At 37.4% G+C, this 26,350-nt stretch overlaps 1 protein-coding gene across 1 annotated transcript in view; it reads left to right on the top strand.

Annotated features, from left to right (window-relative positions):
- Nucleotides 1-26,350, top strand: part of SPATA6 (spermatogenesis associated 6) — a 109,152-nt gene that overhangs the window by 70,024 nt on the left and 12,778 nt on the right. The window contains exons 8-9 of the mRNA XM_045291761.1: nt 4,672-4,856; nt 12,188-12,239. Of these exons, the coding sequence (XP_045147696.1) occupies nt 4,672-4,856; nt 12,188-12,239 (237 nt within the window). The remainder of the gene's footprint in view (nt 1-4,671; nt 4,857-12,187; nt 12,240-26,350) is intronic.

Genomic DNA, 26,350 nt, shown 5'->3' on the forward strand with positions numbered 1-26,350 from the left:
TTCTGTGTAGCCATTTCAATGGATATTAGAACCTAGAGATAAATTATAGAACATTAATTACATCTGTGTAGTAGCAATATAGATAGAAATGTAGGTCTTGTTGATAGAAAAGTAGACTTGATAAGCGGAAAACGCCAACTGTGCTTTCATAGAGAAAAACTTGATATTATAAAGTAGTTGTCTACCTAGGGCAATTTAAAATTAAATAGGACTTCAATTTTTAAAATTGTTGGCCCTGAGGGGTTTATCTGTCCTGGATTCCCTGTTTTGCGGGCTCTTTATCTGTAGCAGTGTGCATGTTCTGGTCTACTGTGATTTATAAGGTAAAATTGAGGCCATGACAGTGGGGGGAAGGAAGCACCAGAGAACTAGAGGAACGTTGTATTTCATCGGTGCTGTTCTGCACCCTGACTGGCTCATCTCTTCCCTGTGTCCCCTCTGTGAAGGGATGTCCAATTGTCTACAGATGGGCACTGGGTCTCCACTCCATGCCCCCCACCCTTCACATTGAGTATGATTTTGTATGGGTCTTAGGTGCCTGCTACCTGATCCAGTCGATTTACAGGATTGTCAACTGCCAACTCACCAGCATGCCATTTAAACTACCTGACTAATCTGTTGATATCAAGCTAAACTGACTTTATGGCCTGCTGCAGTAAGGAAGAAGCATTACAGTGATTATTTTGGTAGTTTCTCAGGGGTGGGTAGTGCTTTAAAGCACATAATAGAGTTTGGGGATCTTGCCTCTACTGGTTCTTTCAATATGGCAATCTAATTAGTAAAGTTTGTAATATAAAAGTTTAGAATTAATAAACACAAATTGGAGGCTCATCTTCTCAATTTAACAGTTATTTGAAAAAGAAGTCCCTTATCCAGGTGAGTGATCTTTCATTTTGAGAAAAGGGGAGTGTTTGTCCTGACTAGGAGTCTGTTGTATTGAGGTGGGAGATGATTGAACAGTTTATTGTCCAAGTAAGTTACTGATTGATGGGAAAATCCCACAACAAATAATGAAGTTCTTTTTTTTTTTTAATTAATTAATTTATTATTATTTTTTAACATTTTATTAGGGGCTCATACAACTATTATCCCAATCCATACACACATCAATTCTGTAAAGCGCATTTGTACATCGTTTCTCAAAACATTTTCTCTCCACTTAAACCCCCGACATTAGGTCCTCAATAATGAAGTTCTTTATTGGATTATGTGCAGTCTTATTTCCCCGGGCAAGACTTTCCTGGAATATAATACAGTAGTCAGGTTGCTCTGTGCAGATGGGTTCGCCATGCATTGCTGTTGACTTACAACAATAAAAGGTTGTTTAGAGGATTAGTGAGCTATCTATCTAAGTGCATAGAACAATGGTTTCAGAGGGGAAGAATTTTTTCCCCAGTCTTGAAGTGATAACATTTAAGAATTACTATTTTTTCTTTCCATTCCATTATTTTAATATTTCTTCTAAATTCTTCTTCAGTATAGAGAAGGTATGTCTTTCTCAAATAAAGCCAAATATACGGACATGTAGATTTTTAATTTAGATCAGATAAGAATTGATTATGCGCTTGAAGTTGGATGAAATTGTGTTTAATCCCTATACCAAATTATACCAGTTTCACCCACCCAGAAAACCCCTGGAGAATAAATAGCCTTGGAAATCTACTTCTAAAAGATCAGTCTTGAAACGTACGGAGAAGTTTTCCTTTGCATACATGGAATTGCCATGAGTTGGAATCAATTCAAGGGAAACTAATAACTAAACACCACCATCGTGCTGCCGCTGACTCAAAGTGCCCCATAGGACAGGACAGAACTGCCCCTGGGAGTTTCTGTGAAGACTGTCTCCCAAAGAGCAGCTGGTAGTGTGAACTGCTGACTTTGCAATTAACAGCCCAACTCGTAACCACTGTGCCACCAGGGCTCCTTAAACTAACAAAGGTCTAAGCCAAATTGAGGAACTGATCTGTTACCAATATCAAATTCTTTAATTTTTAAAACCAAAATAAAAGAACTCATGATGACCTGATACGTTACAAAGTAAAACTGCTTCATAGGATTTTCTTTCTCTCTTTTCTTAATCATTTTATTAGGGGCTTATACAACTCATCACAATCCATACATACATCAATTGCATAGAGCACATTTGAACATTCATTACCTTCATCATTCTCAAAACATTTGCTCTCCACTTAAGCCCCTGGCATCAGCTCCTCATTTTTCTCCCTCCCTCCCCGCTCCCCCTTCCCTCATGAACCCTTGATAATTTATAAATTATTATTTCGTCATATCTTACACTGTCTGACGTCTTCCTTCACCCATGTTTCTGTTGTTTGTCCCCCAGGGAGGAGGTTATAATCGGTTCCCCCTCTCTACCTCACCTTCCCTCCACCCTCCCGGTATCCCCATTCTCACCACTGGTCCTGAAGGGATCATCCGTCCTGGATTCCCTGTGTTTCCAGTTCCTATCTGTACCAGTGTATATCCTCTGATCTAGCCAGGTTTGTAAGGTAGAATTGGGATCATGATGGTGGGGAGGAAGCATTTAGGAACTAGAGGAAAGTTGTATGTTTCCTCATTGCTGCATCACACCCTGACTGGCTCGTCTCCTCCCCACGACCCTTCTGTAAAGGGATGTTCAAGGGATGTCCAGTTGCCTACAGATGGGCTTTGGGTCCCCACTCTGCATCCCACCTCATTCACAATGATGATTTTTTTGTTCCTTGATGCCTGATACCTCATCCATAGGGTTTTCTTGTAAGCTTCATGAAAGCAGATGACCATGTTTCTGCTGGGTAGGTTTCAAACACCGGCCTTTAGGTTCATAGCAAAGGACACACCAGTTGCTCTGCTATCCAGGGAGCTTTTGAAACAGAGCCATACTTTATTCTTGCCCTCCTGTAAGTAATATCTACCCTGTATTTCTTTTCTATAATCCTATTCTGAGCACCATTTGAATGATATCTATTTCTTAAATTTCATGTCTTATGATAGAGAAATTTCTGAGCATGCTATGTAATTCCTGGCACTGAGTAGATGATGTTGAGAAATATTTTTCAGTAAATGAATTGTTGGTTCCCTGGTGGCACATTGAGTTGGACTACTAATCACAAGGTCAATGGTTCAAACCCACCAGCTCCTCTATCAAGTTGTCTGTTCCTATAAAGCTTTAGAGTCTTGAAAGCCCTATGGAGCAGTTCTACTCTGACCTGTATTGTCATTGTGAGTCAGAATTAATGGCAGCAGTGGGTTTGGTTGGGTTTTTTATTAGACTTGGTGATTCTCTTTTTTATGAGTTTGATCCTGAATTTCCTATAAATAAATAATTTTGTGGCCATTAATGTCATTTAGTTCACTAATTTATTATGTAAGCAACTTGAATAATATTTCAAAAGTATTATACAACCAAGCCACTCTATATCACAAATGTGAAAATTGCTGTCAATAATTATAATAAATTATCATATGAGACTTCTATTACCTGTAAGAATTCAGATTTACTAAGAGCAAAGATTAAAAAAATTTTTAAATCTATTTGAACAATTACTACATTTCTGAGATATCATAAGGAGCTTCCAAACAGAACCATTCAAGGAATATTTCTACAAATGTAAAATACACAGAAATATAAGAATTTCTTTACTCAAATCCCAATCCTGTCAAATGGGTCTGGCACCAACCTTGCAGTTAGTAATCCAACTCCTACCCGACAGCACCACTAGACTTCCTTAAAGATCTCTATACACAGAAGTAATAATATTACTGCCTTTTATAGCCCCATTCTCTACAAGGTGTTTTAACTAATTTTATTTTATTGAATGTCTATGATAAACCTATTGCTATTAGGTTTATTCACTCCTAGCTGACCTTTAGGTCAAAGTAGAACTGCTCAGAGTTTCCAAGGACATAATCTTTAGAGAAGCAGAATGCTACCTCTTTCTCTCTTGGAGCAGCTAGTAGATTCAAACTGTTATGGACCAAGACATGGTCACACTCAGAAACAATAAATGTCTTGTTCTTGCTCAGGGTAATATAAATAGCAAGAACTTGAACCAAGATCTTTGTACCCTAAAATTTGAATATAACTTTTCTGTCTTGAACCAGAGTTGGAGTTTGGGGAGGGACTAAGTAGCCTAAGGAAGACCCAGAAGAGATGTGGGAAAGCCATAGCTAAGGCTTATGTTTGAAAGTTTGAATTGATGCCTGGCCAAAGACCTGTTCCCTCATTACGTGTCCCAAGCCTCCCTCTCCCCATTTACTCATGACGTTTGGTGCTTGCGAATTCAATGGAAAGCATAGATCCCAGTTGCGTTCCTCTTTCATGGCTCCTTGCATATCTACTTAGTTCTAGTTGTCTTTGTCATTGTGTTACGGTTATCGACTTTTGTATCTTTATTGCAAAATTTATTTGAAGTCTCTCGTTGTATTCATCTGGGATAACTGGCTTGTACCTTTTTCAGTACTTGAGATAAAGTGGAATGAACAGTCTGATAGGTTTAATAATTAATTTTACAATAATGAAAATGACTATTGCATGCTGAAATTTGCCTTCCAATACAGCTATGGAATTATATTTCTTTTGTTAACCTTCATAAGAGACCTGGGTAGGTATATTGTTATATTCAGATATTGTATTTAAGCATATATAACTATGTACATGTAAATATTTTAAAGGTTATGAGAACACCCCATGGGAGAGACTTCGATGACTCTTTGGAAAGGTGTGATGAGTATTTGGGCTCCAGGTCATGTAGCAAGCCCCAGCATTCAGCCAGGACACTGCTGGTCCACTCAGCACCCTCAACAACACCCAAGCATTCTCCAAGCCCTGTGTTAAATCGAACTTCTCTCAGGGAAAGGTAATGTGTGGTTTCTCTTTTGTACCCCCCTTTGAATCGTCAGCCATAGAAAAGCGAAGGATGCAATACTACATGTGATGTGAAAGCTACTCTTTGTAAAATAATTTGATTCTGAACACCTTACTGAAATTGGTTTCCTTTAGAATATATTATAGGGTTAGATACGCTTTCCTAGCCTAATTCACTACAAGTTAGTTTGTTAATCAGATTTGTCAGATTTTAACCCTAATTAAATGCTGTAGCTCTTAAAGTGAAAGGCGATACTATGTAATCGTTTTTTAACTTTTTCGTCAATACTTAGCTTACAGTATGCCCATGCTCCTAGTGTACAAATTACATTTTCCTTTAGTTATAATGACGATGCTCTATTGTGGGAGGAGGGTATCTCGTCCTCAGTTAACCTCCTTCCATGCGAAACTTACTCCTGTAACGATTCGGGTTCTCCCTAAAACACTCAACCAGTCTCTGAAATTGCTAAATTCAAATATGGAAGAAACAGTTCCCCTGCCATTTCTTTCTTTTTGTTGATTTCAGTGGGCCTTTTTTCACCCTCTCACAGATAGCTAGTAACGGAAAAGGAGTTGTTGTAATAAATTAAGAAATCTTTTTTAGTAATTTTTAAAATTTGAAAACCTGAGCTACATTGTCAAACAACCGTCAAACCAGTCCATTTTTATATATAGGATCAAAAATGAATATAGCCCAGTATATTTCTGCAGTATAGTTGGCCCCTCAGACATAATTAAGTTCCAAGTAATTATAGAGAGTATCCCAACAGTGTAGCTCTAAACTGATGATTGGACTAATGCTTAAATACTATTGTAGAGAATCACTTTTCTGAACCATTAAATATATTCATCAATCCTCTATGTGGAGACTGTAATCCTGAGAAAAGGAATTTTGATTTCTATTGCTTTTAGCCTGTTTGAATCATGCCTAAGGGTTTCATTGAGTTTGTATGCTTATATATGAGGGGGCCTTCAAAAACTTCAAGGAAAAATGTAATTTAAAGTAAATGGAATTTTTCCACGAGCTTTTTGTAATCCTCCTAAACCCTGGTGTCATAGTGATTACACATTAGAATGGGATCCACAAGGTCAGCAGCTTGAAACTATCAGGCTCTCCTCGGAGAAAGGCAGGGCTTTCTACTCTCACACACAGTTACAGTCTTGGAAACTCGAAGGGGCAGAATAAACGAAGATAGATGGTGACAGTATTTCTGGCCTCTGTCTCCTGGAAGCAGGGAAGTAGAGGTCAGATATGGCTTCCATGCCATTTTTTACAAAGCCCTGGGAAAGTTTCACCAAGGAGGCTGTCTCTAAAAGGACAGCGCTAGAGGAGGGTCGCTGTGAGCCGAAACCGGCTGGAGGGCAGGAATATGTTGTTGTTTGTAGCCCTCACGAGCTTTACAGTTAGTGATTAGGTAGGTTCTGATAAGAGGCTTTTCTGATAACTTACATCATCTTAATTTCATGTCTATTCAGATGTTCAGATATGCTTTCCATTTTTTTTGTGGAAAAGTAGAGTTAAAAAAAATAAATGTAAACTTCTGCACTTAAACTTTATCTACTTAGACACTTTTATAAAAGCAACAATATTGGCAATGTAGTTCATCCCTAAGGGATTGAGGGTCTTAGAAATTTAACCCTGTCAATATATAGTCTTTTTAAACATTATTAAATGAAGTCAAATGGGTATTTTTAAAGGTTGTTTAGTTTTCTTTTTAAGATTAGAAAACTAAATTAGAAACTAAAAGGCAGGAGTGAAATCAGGAATATAAGGTAGATTCCTAATCTCCCTTGGAAAATTAAAAAAAAAAAAGTCCTTGTTTGGTACAAGGAATGATCAGGAGTTCACAGCCCCTTACCTACAGGTCCTTTGGCTTCTGCCTTCTGTCCCACAGTTTCAGTGCTGCTCCAGTGTTCTCTGTCTTGAATTCCTGATCTTGGCCTCCATCTCAGCCCGGCTCCTTTGCTTGGTCCCATGGTCTCAGTGCTGCCATCTTTGATGCTTCTGGTCTTAGCCTCTGATATTTCAGACAGAGATCTCAGACGCACTTCAGCGATGGCTATTATTCTAATGGTGCTGCTTCTGAGATGCCTCTTATACCCAGAGGAATTGTCTTACAGGAGACCATATCCCCACAGAAATAAAGGGTGGTGACTTTGTTCACACTCTCTAAGTAAGAAATTGGAGACTGGGAGTATATCCCACCTTAAACCCTGCCCATGAGCATAGCAGAGAGCTTCCTCTAAAATGGGATGATAATACAGATTTAGAGACTAGAATTTAGAATATATCTAAGCGATTGTGGCTGCAAGGGCCATATTAATTGACAACATCTCAGCAATTTTCTGCTAAAGCTTTGGCTAACTTTCCCAAAACATAAGGAGGTGGTGGTTTTGCTCTTTGTCCCTCCAGAAAGTTCACAAGTGAAGTCTGCTTAGCGCATTCAAAAAGAAGTGTGGCCAAGATTGGTCCACTTTTACTTTGACTAGACTATTTTCATGTCTGGCTAGGTTTCTTTGATTGTTCTTTGACTCAGGATTGTGCTGGTAACGCCGTATTTCAGCTCCCGTTAAAGTTCTTCCAAGATATTAATCAGCATTTCCCCAGTTGGTCAAAGTTTCTAATGAAAACTGTTCTCATCTGCAGCTGATCTAGTCACAGATCTTTCAGCACCTACTAATGGAAAAGATCATTCAAATGTAATTTTCCAGTCATAATTGATTAAGTGGAAGCAACTGATATATGAGGGAGTACCCCCCCCCACCAAAAAAAGGCGGATAAAAGCTTCACTGGGCGGAGCTTCTGTAGTACACAGTTTTCCCAACAGGCAAGCATCCCGCAACTTGCTTTGAGTTAGTACACCCAGTGGTGTCTCTCTGGTCACAGTGAATTTTTTCATAAATGCATTTTCCTCGAACCTGGTTGTTTATGATGGCCGATTTAAGAGAACAGCGTGCAGCTGTGAAATTCTGTTTCCTGCTTGGGAAAAATGCTGCAGAAACTGTTGTGATGTTGAATACAGCTTACAAGGACAGTGCTATGGGAAAACCTCAAGTGTACAAGTGGTTTTCTCCTTTTAAGAAAGGTGAAATGTCGATTGATGCCAAACCTCGTTCTAGACATCCGTCAACTTCCTGAACGGATGAAAGTGCCAACAAAATTCATGCACTTGTCCTCAAAGACCAACAACGGACCATGGAAGAGATGGGGGAGTTATCTGGACTATCTTGGAGCTTGGTTCAGCGAATTTTAATGAAAGATTTGGGAATAAAACTGGTCGCTACAAAGTTTGTGCCTCGGGTTCTGACCGAACAGGAAAAAGAGTGTTGAGTGGAAACATGCCTGCTTTGAAAGAAAAGCTCTGAAACAACCCAGACTTTTCTCCCAAGGTCATTACTGGTGAGGAGATATGGTGCTATTCTTATATTCCCAAAAGCAAATATCAATCAAACCAGTGGAAGTCGCCATCATCACTTTGCCCCCTGTGTTAGAAGGGTTCTCTAGAGAAACAAAACCAGGGCACTAATAACTTTGTATATATTTATATAGATAGATAACATAAGAAGCAAACCGCTAACTAATCTGTAAAGCAGTACAAATGGCTCAGTGCACTCACCTCCGTGAGACAGCTAGTAAACCAGCAGTCCTTCAAGTCTTGTGGGCTGCGGGGTAGTCCTCCGTGGAGCAGTTCAGGCTATCCGGCCACAGGCCGCAATCAGCAAGCAGGTCACCAACAGTCAGCCAGATGACAGGGTCTGACAGTCCCCAGCTCAAGAGATGTACATTCCAGTAGCGTGGCAAAGCAGGTCTTGAAGGAATCTCAAGTTACAGTGACACAGTCCATGGGTAGGCGTCCCACAGGTAGTGTTGCTTGCAAATGGAGGCACAGAACAAGCAAGGCAGCCGCACACTGGTCTGATGATCAAAGAGCAAGAGAGAGAAAGGCGAGGCTCACCGAGCTATTTATCTCTCCGCCCTTCAACCAGTCCCACATGTGCTCATTGGCCATGTTGGCACAACAACCCTACCTATCACATCCCCCCAAAAGCTTGTCAAGTGAACTCAAATATCAGGATGATGCTCATTTGTTTATTTGGTGGGAGGGGGATAGTGCATTTGGAGTTCTTTCTACCAGGTTGACTGTAAATCAAACTTTCTATTTCGAGCTTCTGAATAGATTGCATAGCAGTGTGAAACGATGAAGGCCTGATTAGTGGCAGATGTGGGGCTGTTTTGTCACCGTGACAATGCACCTGCTCACACAGCCATCTCAGTGCACCAGTTTTTGGCAAAAAACAGCATGCCTCTCTTGTCCCATGCACCTTGCTCACCTGACCTCGCGCCTGCGACTTCTTTTGGTTTGTTTCCGTGAATGAAGAAGGACATGAAAGGACAACAATTTGATGACGTAGAAGAGGTGACGAAAAAAACGAGGGAGGTGCTGTCAGCCATTCAAACATAGGAGTTTGAAATTTTTTCCAAGAATGGATCACAGATCTGACAAATGTATTAAGTGCATGAATGTATCTGATTATTTTGGGGTACCCCCTTATATATATGTTGTTGACTGGTTTTTGTTTTGTTTTCTGTTGTTAATCATTGGTTCTCCTTATTTAGATATGTGCTTTTTATAAAACTTCACTTATTTCACCATTCTTCCACGTACGCTTGCAGACTTCATATTGCTTTGATAGAAAATTTTCTCAAATTGATGTCCTATCCACCTTTGTACCTCAAACTAGATCCTATTTAGCTTTTAATAACAAGTTATTGTGAGTTTATTTTGGTGCAGTTTTTAACGTCATGAATAGTAAAATCCTTTTTATAAAATCCTTATAATTCTTTGTATAAATATTTTATTTTTTTAATCTTTTCACAAATTTGACAGAACTCTCCTTGCCAACCTCCCACTATAGTATCTATTTTAGTCCTGTGTCACTGTGCCCCGGTACAGTTTTGGCCCGGTTGGTAAATTGTCAGTAAGGCTACATTCCGGAAATCTTCTTGAGGGTCCCGAGAGCCAGCTCTCCCTTCATTCCTGGTTGAGCACGCGCTCTTCACTCAGAGGACCCGAGTCACCCATATTAGACGTTCGACAGCACCTGCTTTGCTTGAGGACAACTGAGGTGCTTTGAACACCTGGGTATAATGACATCTCATTTCTGAATTTTTTACCTAAACAATTTTTTTAATTATTGATGCACTGTCTAGGGCAAGTCTGGTAAATATTTTTATTTTCCCTCAGAACCCCTCTAACGTTAGTGTAATATCGTTTAAAAAATCTAAATGGACTGTTGAATCAAAATAAACATTTCAAATATATATTACTAGGAATAAAAACCCTGTGTCTCCCACCCCCTGTATACATATTTAAGTATAAGATATTCTCTGATCTAGCTGTTCATAGATCACTCAGCAACTTATTTACATGGTTTTTGTGCAATCCATTGGACTCAATAAGCAGTTTGAACTGATGGTGCTGTAGATTATGTGGTCTGGGAAAAATTGGAAGGGCGACAGAACATATAACTATAGGAGTTTATCTGGGTATATGCTCATTAAAATTAAATATGTTTTCTTTAAGATTGTAATAAAACGCTAACACCTAATCCTGTATATGAATAAGCAATTATTTAAAATCTCTATCGGAAACTTTAAGCAAATGAATTCTTTCATTTATAGCGAAGATGCTTTTTGCTTTAAGCCCATTTAAAAAAATACCTCCAATAGAAGTTAGTACATCATAAAATAGGTTCAATTTAGATTACAAGTATTATGTTGCAGAAGCAGTCTTTCTCCCCAGGTGGTGTAGATATTAATATTACGACTTAAAATTTGTATTAGGTCTTATAGCTCTTATTAAAATTAGACTTAAGAGATTCTAGCAAATCTAATTAAAAAGGAGTTGATAGTCTATTTAATTATGCTTAGCGTTTTGATTTTGTAAATTACAGATTGGTAAACAAACATTCCTTATACCACAGCACAGACTAGTGGATCCTCTAATAGTATCATTGAAGGTACCCACTTGGAGTTTCAAATTTTCATGTCAGATTTATCAGATGCTCCATAGATGTTGCCAATAACAAAATCTGTTAGCTTTTTTGCATCACTGTATTTTCCAAAGGTAGAAGATTAAAATGTAGGCATAGTTTATCATCTGTTATTAATTGTGTTCTTTACAGCATATGTAAACTATTTATCTGCTTAATAGAGGTTGCCACCAGTCAGAATCAAATACACAGAAACTAACAACAAAAACAATAGCAGCAATCAGTTATACTTTGTGTAGATGTTTACTGTTTTAACTTTGGAAGGAAGAAAGGTAAAGGTGTAAGCAACATGCTAATCCTTTACCTGTCCTTTATAAAGAAATAATCAACACTACATCATAAGCATGGATTTAAGGATTTAAACAATTTCTTTATTGGTATAAAGCAAAATGGGATATATAATGTATATTAATATATATGTTAATTTGAGCTTTGAGTTTGAGAAAGACAACAAAGGAGGAGATGGATGTTATACATCTTCTTTGAAATCTTTCATTGTAACCTTCAAACTATTCCAAGAGGGTTAACAAAGCATTTTTGGAAAAATGAAAAGCTACTGAACATTTTCGACAAATCTTTTGAAGCCCCCTCATAAAAGTCTCTAGAATACCCCTATTAGTTTTTTTCCCCTGTATTTGATTAGATGTAATTTGAAAATAGAATTATAATCAAGAATAGAGACCATGATATGTCATCTGTAGTGGACAGAGAAACATTCAATTTCTAATCTCCTCTGTATTCTGAACGAGTAAGAATGTGGTTGAATTCTAAATCTTTTACATCATGGACTTATGTACATTTTTTGAGTTTATAAAAGTTCCTTTTCCTGTACAGAGAATATAATTTCTTCCACATACTTTTGAGAGTACGGTCAAATTACTGCAGAATAATTTTTAAAGCACTATATGTAAAATTATTCTAATATAATTTCTGTATCTTAATGATAAAGTGCTAAGTAATTATTTCTAGAAATCATTAAAATGGTTACATCTATAGGTACAATCTTCCCGATGCATGTTACATTTCACTATTAGCTCCATGCATTAAACAGATTGTAAAGAACTAGTGTTATAGTTAAGAATCACGACCTAATACCTGATTTTATGCCCACTACTCTTAGTCAAAGGTAAAAAATAATGTTATTCTGTTTAAGTTAGCAAAGAGGAGTTCAAAACCTTTAGTTTCTGTAGTTGGCGGCTGTGAGAACTTGGAAAGACTTGTTTCCCCTTCCTCTGCCTATAAATCACCTTTGCTTTTTTATGTCCACAGATTCCATTCTGATTGGTGTTCACCTTCAAACTCTGATGAGATCCATGACCGGGTAAAAAATGTCTTGAAATCACACCAGGCTCATCAAAGACATTTATATGTTAGTTTCTGAAATATTGTCTTGAAAACTTCTTATAGTAGGAAAAGACCAAAGAAACCAAAACAGCCAGGATGCTTAAAGCTTGCGATATGTAATCACCAGGGAAAAACAAAGCCTTCCCTTTGATATAAGTTAATGGCTTAGCAAAAGGAACCATATCCAAGCATATCGTCCTTGACCTGAGTCATTATGTAAAATGTTTGACACAGGGTATCTCAACTATAAACAGTGTGAGTGATAATTAACTTACAGTCAGTGAGTAATGATTTTTATGATAATGATTTTCACAGCCTTCACAATATAGGAACTCATGTTTGGTGGCCTCGTGTAAAGCAATTCCATTTACTGCAAATAGATTTGATTCTAAATAGTAGCACCAGGGGGAGGGGTGAGAAAACTGTGCTCTGAAGAAGCATCCCAGTTGGTTTTTCTGTTAATTAAACATTTAAAAGAGGGAAAGAGCAGGTCAGGTTTATCAGGTTTAAAGTTAAAGAACATCAATGTGGCAGTGTTTTCTGAGTTAAGAAAAATTTATACATGAATGACAGCTGGGAAATAATGGAAATATTCTCTTTCTGTATTTGATTACTTCTCCATTAGTTAAAAAGAGAAATGTGTTAGGCAGGGTTCTCTAGAGAAGCAAAACCAGGACACTTAGGATTATAAACATGCATAGTTTTATACAGTGAGAAGGAATGTAACAGCTAATTAGTCCACACAGAGTACAGAGGGCTCAATTCAACTCACTTTCGTGGAGCGGTTAATATACTGGAAGTCCTTCAACTCACGTGGGCTGCTGGGTCCAAGGTCAAGGAAGCAGACAGTGGAGTCTTCCCTCAGGCAAAGCAGAGAGAGTCTTCCCACAAGAGGCAGACAGCAGGGTGGCTCAGCAACAGTCAGTAGCTCAAAAGCTCAGTGAGGCAGGCCGTGCTGGGATCTGGAACTCAAACACAGGGATAGGATCTACCAGCCTCAAACTCAAGCAACATGATCCATGGGTTGACTTGGCCCACAGGTAGTGTACGACACAGGTTGAGGCAGAGAATAAAGCGGCAGGATCCTGCTCCGATCACCAGGGAGCAAAGAGAGAGAAGGGCGGACCTTGCAGAGTAATTTATCACATTGTCCTCCAATCAAGCTGCAACCTGATTCAATTTGGAAGACAGTTATTTGGCCAATTGTTGGGAAGAGATTCATATTTGTGCCCATTCCAGGGAAAATGACCCCACAGAAGGTTCAAACTATAGAACAATATCATTGATATCACACACAAATAGCATGTTGCCGAAGATTATCCAACAACAGTTGCTGCAGAACACTGACAGGGAACTGGCATGAGTTCAAGCTGGATTAAGAAGAGGACATGGAACAAGGGATATCATTGCTGATGTCAGATAGGTCGTGACTCAAAGTGGAGAATACAAGAAAGGGGTTTACTTGTGTTTCATTGACTCTGGAAAGGTGGACTGTAATAAACCATGGATACCCTTGGAAGAATTGGAATTCCAAAACACTTCATTGTGCTCATTTGGAACTTGTACATAGATCAAGAGCAGATGTGTAAACAAGGGAATATTGCATGGTTTAAAATCAGGAAAGGTATGTGCCACGGTTGCATCCTCTCCTCGTACTTGTTCAATCTGTACACTGAGCAAATCATTAGAGAAGCGGGATTATATGAGGAAGAGTGTGGCCTCAAGATTGGAGGATAGCAACTCAATGTAAAGGATACCAAAAGCCTCCTAACTGTACCCATACGTAACATCATGATAAATGCAGAAAAGGTTGAAATTGTTAAGGATTTTGTCTTACTTGGATCTATAGTCAGTGCTCATGGATGCAGCAATCAAAAGATCAAAGGACATGTTTCATTAGGTAAGTCTGCACAAGACCTCTTTAGAATATTGAAGAGAAAAGATGTTACTTTGAGGACTAATGTGCACCCGACCCAATCCATGGTATTTTCTATTGCTTCATATGCATGTAAAAATTGGACACTGAATAAAGAAGACCAAAGAAAAATTGATGTATTTGCATTATGATGCTGGAGACACGTATTGAAAGTAGCATGGATGGCTAAAAGGACAAGCCAATCTGTATAGCAAGACATCATCACACTTACTTTGGCCCTGTCAGGAGAGACCAGCTCCTACAGAAGGGTATCCTATTTTGTAAAGTGGAAGGACAGGGAAAACGAGGAAGACCCCAGAATGAAATGGACTGACACAGTGGCTGCGTCAAAGGGCTCGGGCCTGGGGCAGTCGTGAGGCTGGCTCAGGGCGTGTGGGGTTACTCTGTTGTACATAGGCTAACGATGGGTCAGAACTGACTAGATGGCACCAGGCCGGGTCGAGCCATATGTGGAGACAGGCCTGGCCCCCCTCTATATGGTCTTGCATCTCCCCAGCATTGACTTATGCTAGCTTATGAGAGAGAAGTTTTCATTTTTAAATGATTATCAAACTTCTGACATTTTGTTTTTCTATCTTATACTACCCAAATATTTAATGATTCATAATCAACCTCACTGTTCTAGAAGAGGTTGATATTTAAATCATTTCTTTGTGAAAAAAATCATACTCAATTTAAGATGGTAGACATGTGTCTATGATTATTCTTCAAATTGACAAATAGGGACTTTGGTCTGACCTATGAATAAGGAAAAGCATGTTTCACTGTACAAATGACAATATCTGTCTCTGGCACGTTAGTACTTTTATATTTCTGTTTCTGAACATGTATGTGTCCATGAATTCATGTTTGTGTGTTAAGTATTGATATTTGGGCCTATTATGGGGCTTATGAGCATAAGCTTGTCCTTTGTATGTTAATCTATATAGAATTTAGTGGTCCGTGAGAAAAGGGTGTTCCCTGGACTCAAACACAATCATTTTAAGTACCTATGTGACCTTATACAAATCACTTAACTTCTTAGTACTTTATAAGATTATTTTAAGAGTATGTTGGAATGATTCATGCATAATGCCTGGTCTATACTGAGCCTTTAATATTATGTCTATTATTTTTTATTTTAGTTTTTCCCTGGAATGCCTAAGGCAATTGTTGCTTATGCTTCTTAATCATAAACTGTCCCAATTTTACTGATTGTATTTTTTACTTATTTATTCAATAATCATTGAAAAAATAATGGATTTTCCCATAAACTTTTGGAGCCCAATGCATGGTTTTTATAGGTAGATACTTTGATTTCATAAAGACATCCCAGTGCTTTCCACCATGCCATGCACAAGGTATACATGTTTGGTGCAAAATAATAAATGCCATATGATATGGGCAGGGAATTCAAACTGATTTTAACTCCGTGTTCAGGCTGCTTATGATGCAAAATAACCTAAGATATTGGTTTACATTGGGCACTAATTTCGGTCTCTTCTTTTTAAGAAAATCAATCCACAGACAAATATAAAGTTAAGGTAATTAAAAGGAGTACAACCATCCCACTTCCAAGTAGCACAAAGCATGTGTGTGTGTAAGATGGAGCAAGTTCAGGATAATACTCCATTATCTTTTAATTCATTTTTCCATGAACTCTTTGAAGCCCTGTTTGGGTTTTCTAGAGAGGCACAACCATGGAGTGTATATCTGTATAAACTGATAACAAGGAAATGGCTCAAACAATCATGAACGTGGGAAAATTCCAAGGGTGGATGTCAGACTGGAGGCTTTTCCTGAATCCTGTCGCTCTAGCTGACGAGCTCATTGGTAGACAAGATGGCAGAGTGCCACTGCCTCCAAAAACCCGGAGGTCAGTGAGCAAGATGCGGGGATCCAGTCCTATCAAACAGCAGGCTTTTCCACAGTGGCCACATTCCCAAGATCTTAATTGCCAAATCACTTAGAATCCTGTTCTAACCAAGGTGACGCAAACACTTAGTTATATTTAAACTGTTGAGCTATATGATATATGAATTACATTCAATAAAATTGTTTTAAAAAAACACCTTAATTATCACAACTTTGTCCTCATGGACATATGTAGCCACTGTCATCAAGTCAATTCCAACTCATGCTTTTAGGTCTAAATATTTACAGATGTAGACAACCCGATTGCTCTTCTTCCTCCCTTTTACCCAGTGACTATCTGCCACTCCTATAGTCCACTGTATTATCTTCCGCCCTTTGCCCTACCCACTTTGTTGTCTTCCTTAATCTGTTCCCTTTGGTTTACAAGTCTGTGTCATGGTTTTTATCCTTATCGTAGTGTTCTTATACAAAATCTGCCCTTTTGTGATTCATCAGTTTCACTCAGCTTAATGTTCTCCAGGTCCATCCATGCTATGATGCGCTTCATATTTTCATCATTTTTTTTAACAATGCATAGTATTTCATTGTGTTATGTATCAAAGTTTATCCATTCTTCTACTGGTGGCCATTTGGGTTGTCTGAATAATATCATAGATTAGATGTTATCCATGAGATATCACTTGTAAAATTACTCTTGATCACTTAATTAAGGAACTATCGGCCATATTTCTGTACTAGTATTATTTCTCTTTCTATACTTGGTTAGAAGAAAGTCACTACTAAGTCTAGTCTAGATGCAAGGATAAAAGAATTTAATTTTACCCCCTGGATGGGTCAGTATCCATACTTGGCATTCTGTGGACAATGTGCCCATTCTCCGCCTTAGCTATTCATTGTTTTACTGTGACTTAAAATATGGTTCTTAACATTTAATTTGGTTCTTAGATTTTTTTAATGAGAGGATAATAACATGAAAATTACATGAAATTAAAATTTTATTGTTCGTGGCTAAAGTTTTATTAGAACAAGGCCACGTTCATTTGTTTATATATTGCCGTCTATGAACAAGCAACAACAGCAGAACTATGTAGGGACTGATGGCCTGAAATGCAAAAATCTTTATTATCTGTCCCTTTACTGAAAACTTGCCAACCCATGAAATAAGTATAATGATTATGGCTTTTTTTTTAGTTCATCTCTTTGTCTCCATAGAACACAATGATAACAAATCCAAAATTCTTTAGATCAGTTTATTTAAGGATATATCATGCATTTTTTTATCATGCATTTTTAATATGGTTGTTTTTTTATAGTCTACTTCCTCAGAAGTACCAATATAATGTTTCATTTTTTTCCTTTGAGTTTACACACAATAAAGTTCACTACCTGTGGTATGCAGTTGCATGGGTTTTGGCAGAGGCATGGAGTCATGCATCAACCCCTCCAGGGCTGAGCAGAACAGGTCATTCAATCTAAAAAGGCTTTTTTTTTTTTTACAGTCAATCCCTCCTGTGTGCTCTAACCTTGGAAAACACAGATGTTTTCTATTCTTAGAACTGTCATTTAAATAATGTCAAATAAATGAAATGATACAATATGTAGTTCCAGATACTGGGTAACTTCGTTTCATCGATGGAATGAGCATCTAGAACTGCGCACATAGAAGCATGCTTTTTTATTGCAGAGCAGCAGTCAATTTGATCGTTCAAAGATAGGCCACACTTATCCACTATGGGAAATATTTTAGTTGCTCATAGTTTTTGTGATTATGAATAAAGTTTATGTAACTGATAGGTTATTACACAAAAGTACATTTTCAATTCATTTGGGTTATTATAAGTATATTTTAACTTTACATAAACTTGCCAAACTCTCTTCAAAAGTATCTATACCACTGAGCATTTCTACCAGTCCTGAATGAAATTTTCCTTTGCTTCATGTCCCTACCAGCATTTGCTATTGTTAAGTTTTGAGAGGGTTTGCCTTTAACATTTCTAAGTGGTGTGTAGTGGTATCTTATGGAAGTTTTAATTTGCATTTTCATAACGGCAAATGACATTGAGCATTTTAAAAATGTATTTTAACATTTTCCAGATTTTTGCCCATTTTTCAACTGGTGATTTGGGCATGTTTTAAAGTTTGTTATTAATTGGGAGTTAATACATGTATTCACATTTTTCAGAATTGGCTTATTTCCTTTGTCTTTCAGTTCATTTTAGAAATAGCTTGTCAATATCTGAAACAACAACAAAAACTGAAAAATTTAGCGAGGACTTTGATTGGGCTTACAGTGAACTACAATTCCATAGAGATTCAACTAGGAAAATGGATATCTTAACAGCCTGGAGTCACCCAGTCCATGAATATGTTATCTCTGTTTATTGCTACTTACTTTGATTTCTTTTATCAGTTTTTTATAGTTCTCACAGAATGTAAATTTTGAACATTTGTTTTCTAGAATTATACCTAATCAGTTTAATTTCTGCTGCTATTGTAAGTGGTATGGATCTTCTAATTTCAAATTCCATCTGTTTGTTGCTGGTACATAGAAAAAGAATTGATTTTTTTTTTTTTTTTGGTATTGACTTTGTTCTGTAACTTGGCTCAACTTATTAGTTCTGCGAGCTTTTTAATAGATTCTTGGGATTTTATATAGAGACAGTCACATCTTCTGTAAATATGGTTTGGCTTCTTCCTTTCCAACATGTAGAACAAGCCTTGGTGATGCAGTGGTTAAGGTGCTCATCTACCAGAAAAAGGTTGACGTTGTGTAAAACCCCAGTGGCCCCACGGGAGAAAAGACCTGGCAATCAGACCCTGTAAGGCACTCAGCCCAGGAAATCAGGTGAAGCAGTGCTAATCTATCAGGTCCTGATGAGTCAGAACTGACTTAACACAAACAACATCCCTGATGCGCGTGTCCTGATTTTGAATCGTTCAGTATCTCCCTGTCTGTCCCAGTGATTGCCTTTTGGTCTATGCCCAGCTTCCCCATGAGCACAATTAAGTATTACGGAATTCCCATTTCTTGAGATGGTGTCCATTTTATGAACCACACAGTCAAATGCCTTTGCATAGTTATTAAAACACAAGTAAGTAACTTCCTGATATTTTCTGCTTTCAGTCAAGATCCATCTGACACCACAATAACGTCCTTTTTTCTACATCCTTTCCTGAATCTGGCTTGAATTTCTGGCAGGCCCCTGTTGATCTACAGCTACAACCAGTTATGAATTACCACTAGTGAAATTTTACTTGCATGTTATATTAATGACAAAAAAATTGATTAATTTTATATTCTGTTGGACCACTTTTATTTGGTGTGGGCACAAATATGAATCTCTTCCAGTCAGCTGGAATTTTGTCCTCGTGATTTCTTGGCAGGGGGATGTTAGTGCCTCCAGGCTGCATCTGTTTGTTAACACATTTCAGTTGGTATTCAGTCAATTCCTAGAGTCATGGTTTTTGCCAGTACCTTGAGTGGGTTTTGCCCTTTTGCTTTTCTAACCCTAAGCTTTTATACCCCAAACCTCAAACCAAACCAACTGCCAATGAGGTGATTATGACTCAGATTGATGTTAGAAAGGGTTTCCAACACTCATCTTTTCCAGAGGACATAGCTTCAACTTTCTCCTGCAAAGCACCTGGTGCATTTCAACCATTGGTCTCATGGCTAGTGATCCAGAATTGACCTGGCAATACTTTTTCTTCTTGAGCTGCTCTTGGAATTTTGCTCTTCAGTTCTTTTTCTTCATCATTTCCTAGAGTCATTTTATTTTGTCTGCATTCAAGAACAAGTTTCAGAATCTCTTCTGAATCCATACTGGTCTTTTCTTTCTTTCCTGGCTTTTGAATAACCTTTTGCCCTCTTCATGTATGATATTCTTGATGTTATCCTCAAATTTGCCTGATTCTCTCCTCATTAATGTTCAGTGCAGCAGATCTATTCATTAGGTGGTCTCTAAACATAATTTACATGAATATAATTAAGAGGCCTGGAAAAAGAGCAGAAGCAATGTTTAAGGAAAGAATGGTTAAGAGTTTGCTAAAAATTAATGAAAGACATCAACTTACAAATATAAGAACCCTACAATTTTAAAACAATAACTCAAGAAAGTTATATATCATAGAACTACTGAACACAAAACCAAAGATTAAATACACCAAAAGGCAAAAAAAACATTACTAGAGATAAGGAACATTTCAAAATATATAAAATGAAATTGGCAACACTAAAAATTCTGTAGTTGAAATCATTGAAAAGTATCTCTTGAAACTTACCATGATTTGCGGGTGGGGGGAATCCAAATCAGTCATTTATTCACATATAAAAGAAAAAACCTTTAGAAGAAAATCTTTAAGAAAGGGTAAATATTCTAATACTGATTATCAAAAAGCCCTTCTCCCCCCAAAAGAGGAAATACTTAAGAATTTTTTTCCCCTGAAAAGAACCATTAAGAGAATGAAAAGGCAGGAGACGAGGTGAGAAAGGAAAATGGTCATGCATACATCTAATTAGCAATTCTTACCAAGAAAATCCACAGAAATGGTTAAAAACAAACAAAAAGCAATGAAAGAATGTAGACAAGCCAGTGGAAAAATAGGCACTCATAAAACAGGATGACATTTAAAATAATGCTGATGTGCATTAGTTATCAGGAGACTACAAATTAAAACCTATTAAATGATAAACTTTTTCCCAACAGTCTGACAAAATGAACACACACACATACAGACCTGCACATACAGAGATCAGTCATGGATCAGAAGCCATGGTGCATACAGAACTTACATGCATGGTAGTGAAAATGTGAGCCACCTAGAAGATTCTTTGGCGTTATCTACTAAAGCTGAATAAATACACACCCCACGACTAAACAATTCTATTAGTAACCATATGCCACCCACCCAAAATGTATATAATGTTACTCAAAGTCATGTACAAAGGGGTTTTAAAAAGTTCATGGAAAATGGACCAAAAGGATAATGGAATTTTTCCCGCAAACTTTTTTGAGCCCTTCATATAAGCTGCTCTTACAGCACCACCCAAATAGTGCGAACCAGTAACAACCCACGCGTCCATTAACAGAGGAATGGATAGAGTAGTTCACACAATGAAATACCACACAACAGCAAGAATGAAAATCTGCTAGATATACGAAAATGTTAGAGATTTTAAAAAATGCTAGGAAAACAATGCAAAGGGACAGACATAAAGAGATTGCCAGTTATATAAAGATCAAACTGTGCAATGGCAATCTTGCTGTTAGAAGTTATGAGAATTTGCCCTGGGTAAACTTACCAGTAGTAGTGGCTGGAGGAGACAAGAATGTTTTTCAGCAAAGAGGATAAAGTTTTGTTACTGAATCAGATAAGTGACCTAAACCTTACCTATTACTTAAAGGTCTGTTAGTTAAGATTTGGACACTTTCTGTATCTCTTATATTCTGAAAACAAATTTATTGACATTAGTATTCCTGTAGAAACCTAAAATCCTATACATTTATTCCAAGATGACTTAATCTAGTTATACCCTAGGCCAAGTTCAGTGCCTGATAACCTGTGACGATAAATAATTGCGACTATGTATGTAGTTAACATAATTTCACGTCAACTTGATAAATAGAATGCAGCAGTGGAGTCTAACCTGTCAATCAGGTCACAAGGTTAACACTTACCAGTAGGATTCTGGGAACAACTTTTTTTCCTGGGAGGTGCTGTCAGCCATCCAGAGGCATTGGAAAACTGTTTCCAAGAATGGAATCGCATATTTGACAAATGTATTCAGTGTAATGCAGAGAACTTTGAAGGTGATAAGGTTGTTTTGTAAAAGTACTTAAATACATAGCTTTGAATTTTTTTTCATTTTTTTAAGTACCCCCATATATAGTGTTTTAAATAAAACATAAAAATTAATATGGACTAATCTATTTAACATACAATGTTGTTATTGGGTCAGATCATGGAGAAGCAGGGTAAATTTGGATTATGTCCTATAATTTAGAAGATGTCAGATGTCGACGAGTATGGTAAGCCTGGAGTACTGTGGCCAGTAGGAGCCCTGGTGGTATGGTGCTTATGCATTGGGCTGCTAACCACAAGGTCCATAGTTGGAAACCACCAACTGCAACACAGAAAAAAGATGAGGCTTTCTACTCCCATAAAGAAACCTTGTCCTATGAGGTTGCTGTAAGTGGAATCAACACGATGGCATTGAGAATTGGTGGGGTATTGGGGGTTGGGCTCTAACGAAATTTGTGAAACAGAAACTGAGTAAGAGTCAGTAATTAACTGTAGATAGTGTTGCCATACAGAAATTCAGGCACCATCTCACCAAATCTTCCATTTAATTTTAGAAATATTGATTTTTTTGTATAAATTTGTTGCCAAACAATTTAAACAAACAAAAAGCACTTTGTGATCCAAACAAAAGATAAATACCAGCTGATAGTTGGCCACCTCTCCTTTAAAAAAATAACAACTGCGATGTTTGAATGTATGGTTATTATTTTTCTTTAAGGAAATGAATTTGATAACATTAAGTATTTCCTTGTCCTGGAGGAAGACTAATAATATGAGATACACCACGATAAGGGTATATGATTTTCTGGGAAGTATTATGGTTTAACTTTCATCGTCTTAAAGTTAAGTGACACATTGGCTAGCATTTATGGAATTGCAATGCTGTCCTATGCATTGCAATGCTGTTTTGTGAAGGCTCTGAAACTATTCTTGGCAAGTTCCTCTTTTTTCCTGCATCAATCTCCTGAACTTTCTTGTGAGTAATAATAGGTGTGTGTGTGTGTGTGTGTGTGTGTGTGTGTGATGAAAAAAGCACGCACTGTTGGCTACTCTTTTTTTAAGTTACTTATCTGGGAGTGAAATGGAGATTAGTATAAGCAAGTGAGGAGTCCGTCTCCACAGGAATGTATCAAGATACTATCTTTTCCCTGTGACTAAAAAGACTGGTTTTATTGACAGTGCTGCTTTTGTTACCTTTTAATTTGTGAATCTTTGATCTATTGTCTCATTCCTTTTCCTAGATTTGTCGTTTTGCTTTTCCTCTTAAATATTTTAGATGGTTTTTCAAATCATTAATTTTTAGGTTCTTCATTGATGTATGCACATATTTGAGATATTACTTTCATTCTAAGCAATGTGTCATATCCCACGCGTCATATTTTTACTACCATTTGATTTAAAAGATCTCATTGTTCTACACAGTTTTTCAGTAGCATTTTGTTTCTAGGTGCATTGAGTCTGTTTTGACTCACAGGGAAACTCCATAAAGCAGAAAAATGCACTACCTGGTCCTGCACCGTCTTTAAACCTCATGCTGCAACCCCTGTGTTAATCCATCTTCTTAAAGGTCTTCCTCTTTTTCACCGATGATCTACTTTACCAAGTATGATGCCCACGTTCAGAAACGAGTCTCCTGATACATGTCCACAGTATATGAGCTACAGTGTCACCATCCTCATCCAAACGAGCATTCTGGCTCTACTTCTAAGACCAATTTGCTTGTCTTCTGGAAACCCAAGGTGTTTTCAATATGGAAGACTGTGGTCTTTGATCTTGATCATCAGGTGCTTCAAGCCCTCTACTTTCAGCAGACAGTTCTAGCATCTGCATATCCAGGTTGCTATGAGTCTTCCTCTAATCCTGTTGCCATGTTCTTCCAATAGTCCCGCTTCTTGGATTATTTGCTCAGTGTAGACTTTGAATAAGTGTGATGAAAGGATATAACTCTGACAAGTTTCCCCCTCTTTTGTTTGACTGGCTCTTTGTCTATATAAAAGTTCCACATGAGTACAGTTATTCTGGAATTCTCATTCTTGGCAGTGTTGTCCATGACTTGCTATGCTTCTCACAATTGAATGCCTTTGCCCAGTGTGTAAACCTAGGTAACTGCCTTTCTGGTACATGGTATCAACTTTGAATCCAACTTAAATTTCTGTCATTTCCCTATTTTGATGTACTGCTACAACTACTTTTGAAGTCTTTTCAGCCAGGTTTTATTTGCAGGTGATTTTGGTATTGTTTGATAATTTCCATATTCTGTTGGTCATCTTTTTGGGGTCATTGTGACAGATACGGATCTCTTCCAAATGGCTGGGCCAGTAACTGTCTTCCACATTTCTTGGCATAGACTAATGAGCACTGCTAGTTGTTGACACGCATTGATTCGTTTTCTCTCAACTCGTGGGTCCTTTTGTTTTGTTTGCCAGTATGCCAATAGTGTCTTTAGGGCAGTTTGAACTTCTTAATACCATCAGTTATGGAGCATGTACTGCTGCCAGAAATGGTTGAATGTTGACCAATTCTTTTTGGTAAAGAGATCCCTGCGTATTTATCTCATATTATTTTGATGCTTTGTACATAGTATTTTGCCCATAGGGTCCTTCGGTATTTCAACTTGAGGACTGAATTTTTTCTTCAGTTGTTTCAGCTTGAGAAATGCTGAGCATATTCCCTTTTGTCTTTCTAACTCCAGAACCGTACACATTTCACTGTAATACTCTGTCTTTTTGAACCATCCTGGGAAATTTAGTCAGCTCTTTCACTTTATCTTATTTTTCATTCCACTGTAGCCATTCTGCATTTAAGCAAGTTTCAGAGTCTTTTGTGACAAACATTTTGGGCTTTTTTTCTTTTACTATCTTTTTGTGACCTGTTTTGTTTTTGGTTTTTTTTCCACGTAATGTTATCTCACAGCTTTTAAAGTGTACTGTCATAAATGTTCAACATGTGAAATCTATTTTTGAGAGTCTCTTCACATCCTCTGAAATATGCTGAAATATACTGAAATATACTGAAATATGCTGAAATATGCTGAAAGACAATGACTTGTTTCTGGTGAATTTGCTTTCATTTTCTCAGGCTTCAACTTGAACTTGCAGATGAATAATTGATGGCCTGTTTTGTCCTGATGCTTAAGTACATTTTCACGTGTTTGTTGACCCTTTCAATGTGCTATAGGTGAAATATCTATTGAAGTCCTTTGCCCATTTTTAGTTGGGTTATTTGTTTTTGATTTTTAGTTAGTAAAATTTTACATGTATTTTGGTTATTAGACTTTTATCAGATATATGGTTTCTGAAGATAATCCTCCAATCTAGACATTGTCTTTTCACTTTTAAGGCAAATATTTTGTTGAACAGAAGTATTTCCATTGTTATTTATTTTGCCTTTGGCTGTTTGTTTTTGTCACTACATCAGTTGTCAATAATCCATTGTTAAAGTCTAGGTGCAAAGACCATGATCCTGAACTTTCTTCTAAGAATTTTATCACTTTACTTTTCACATATGTCCTTAGTCCAGTACAAATTTACGTTTCTTTGTGGTATGAAATATGGATCTTGTTTGATTGTTTACATGTGGAAATCCAATTACTCTTCTTTCCCCTACTGAATAGATTAAGCACTCTTGCCAAAAAATTGCTTGGTCATAGCTGTATGTATGGGTTTATTTCTGGTCTGTCAATTTTAGCTCCTTGGTCATTATGCCTATTATTGTACCAGTACTAGAAATCAGATAGTGTGTCTGTACCTACTTACCTTTTAAAAATTGCATTATTCATCTGGGGCTTCTTGCTATTCCACATAAAATTAAGAATTGGTTTTTCTATTTCTGTAAAGAGGCTATTGGAATCTTGATCAGATTTTTGTTAAATTATGCATTGTTTTGGGTGCTATAGGAGCCCTGGTGGCATAGTGCTTATGCATTGGGCTGCATGCCACAACAGTTCAAAACTGCTAGCTGCTCCTTGGGAGAAAGATGGAACTTTCTACTCCCATAAAGAGTTACAGGCTCAGAAACTCACAGGAGTATTTCTACCCTGTCCTCTGTGGTCACCGTGAGTCCGTATCTACTCGAGTGCAGGGAGTTTGGTTTGCTTTTCACTGTGAGTCAGTATCTACTCTAGTGCAGTGAGTTTGGTTTGCTTTAGTGTGTTGTGGTTTGGTAACTATTAAGGAATCCCTGATGGTGTAGTGAGTACACACTGGCAGATAACCACAAGGTCAGCAGTTCAAAAGACGAAGCTTTTTGCTCATAAAGAATTACAGTCTTAGCAAGCCAACGGGCAGTTCTACCCTGGCCTACAGGGTCGCCAAGAGTAATAATCGACTCAATGGCTAACAATATTAAATCTTCCACTTCATGAGCACAGAACATCTTTCTATTTATTTCAGTCTTTTTTTCAAGTCCTTCACATTCCTAATTAAATAAATTTCTAGGTATTTTATTCTCAGATGTTGTAAATGCATTTTTTCCTACTTTCCATTTCTTTTTTTTTT

This window comes from Echinops telfairi, unplaced genomic scaffold (assembly GCF_000313985.2).
Source record: "Echinops telfairi isolate 266 unplaced genomic scaffold, ASM31398v2 ScPeMD7_443;HRSCAF=831, whole genome shotgun sequence".
Classification (NCBI taxonomy): domain Eukaryota; kingdom Metazoa; phylum Chordata; class Mammalia; order Afrosoricida; family Tenrecidae; genus Echinops; species Echinops telfairi.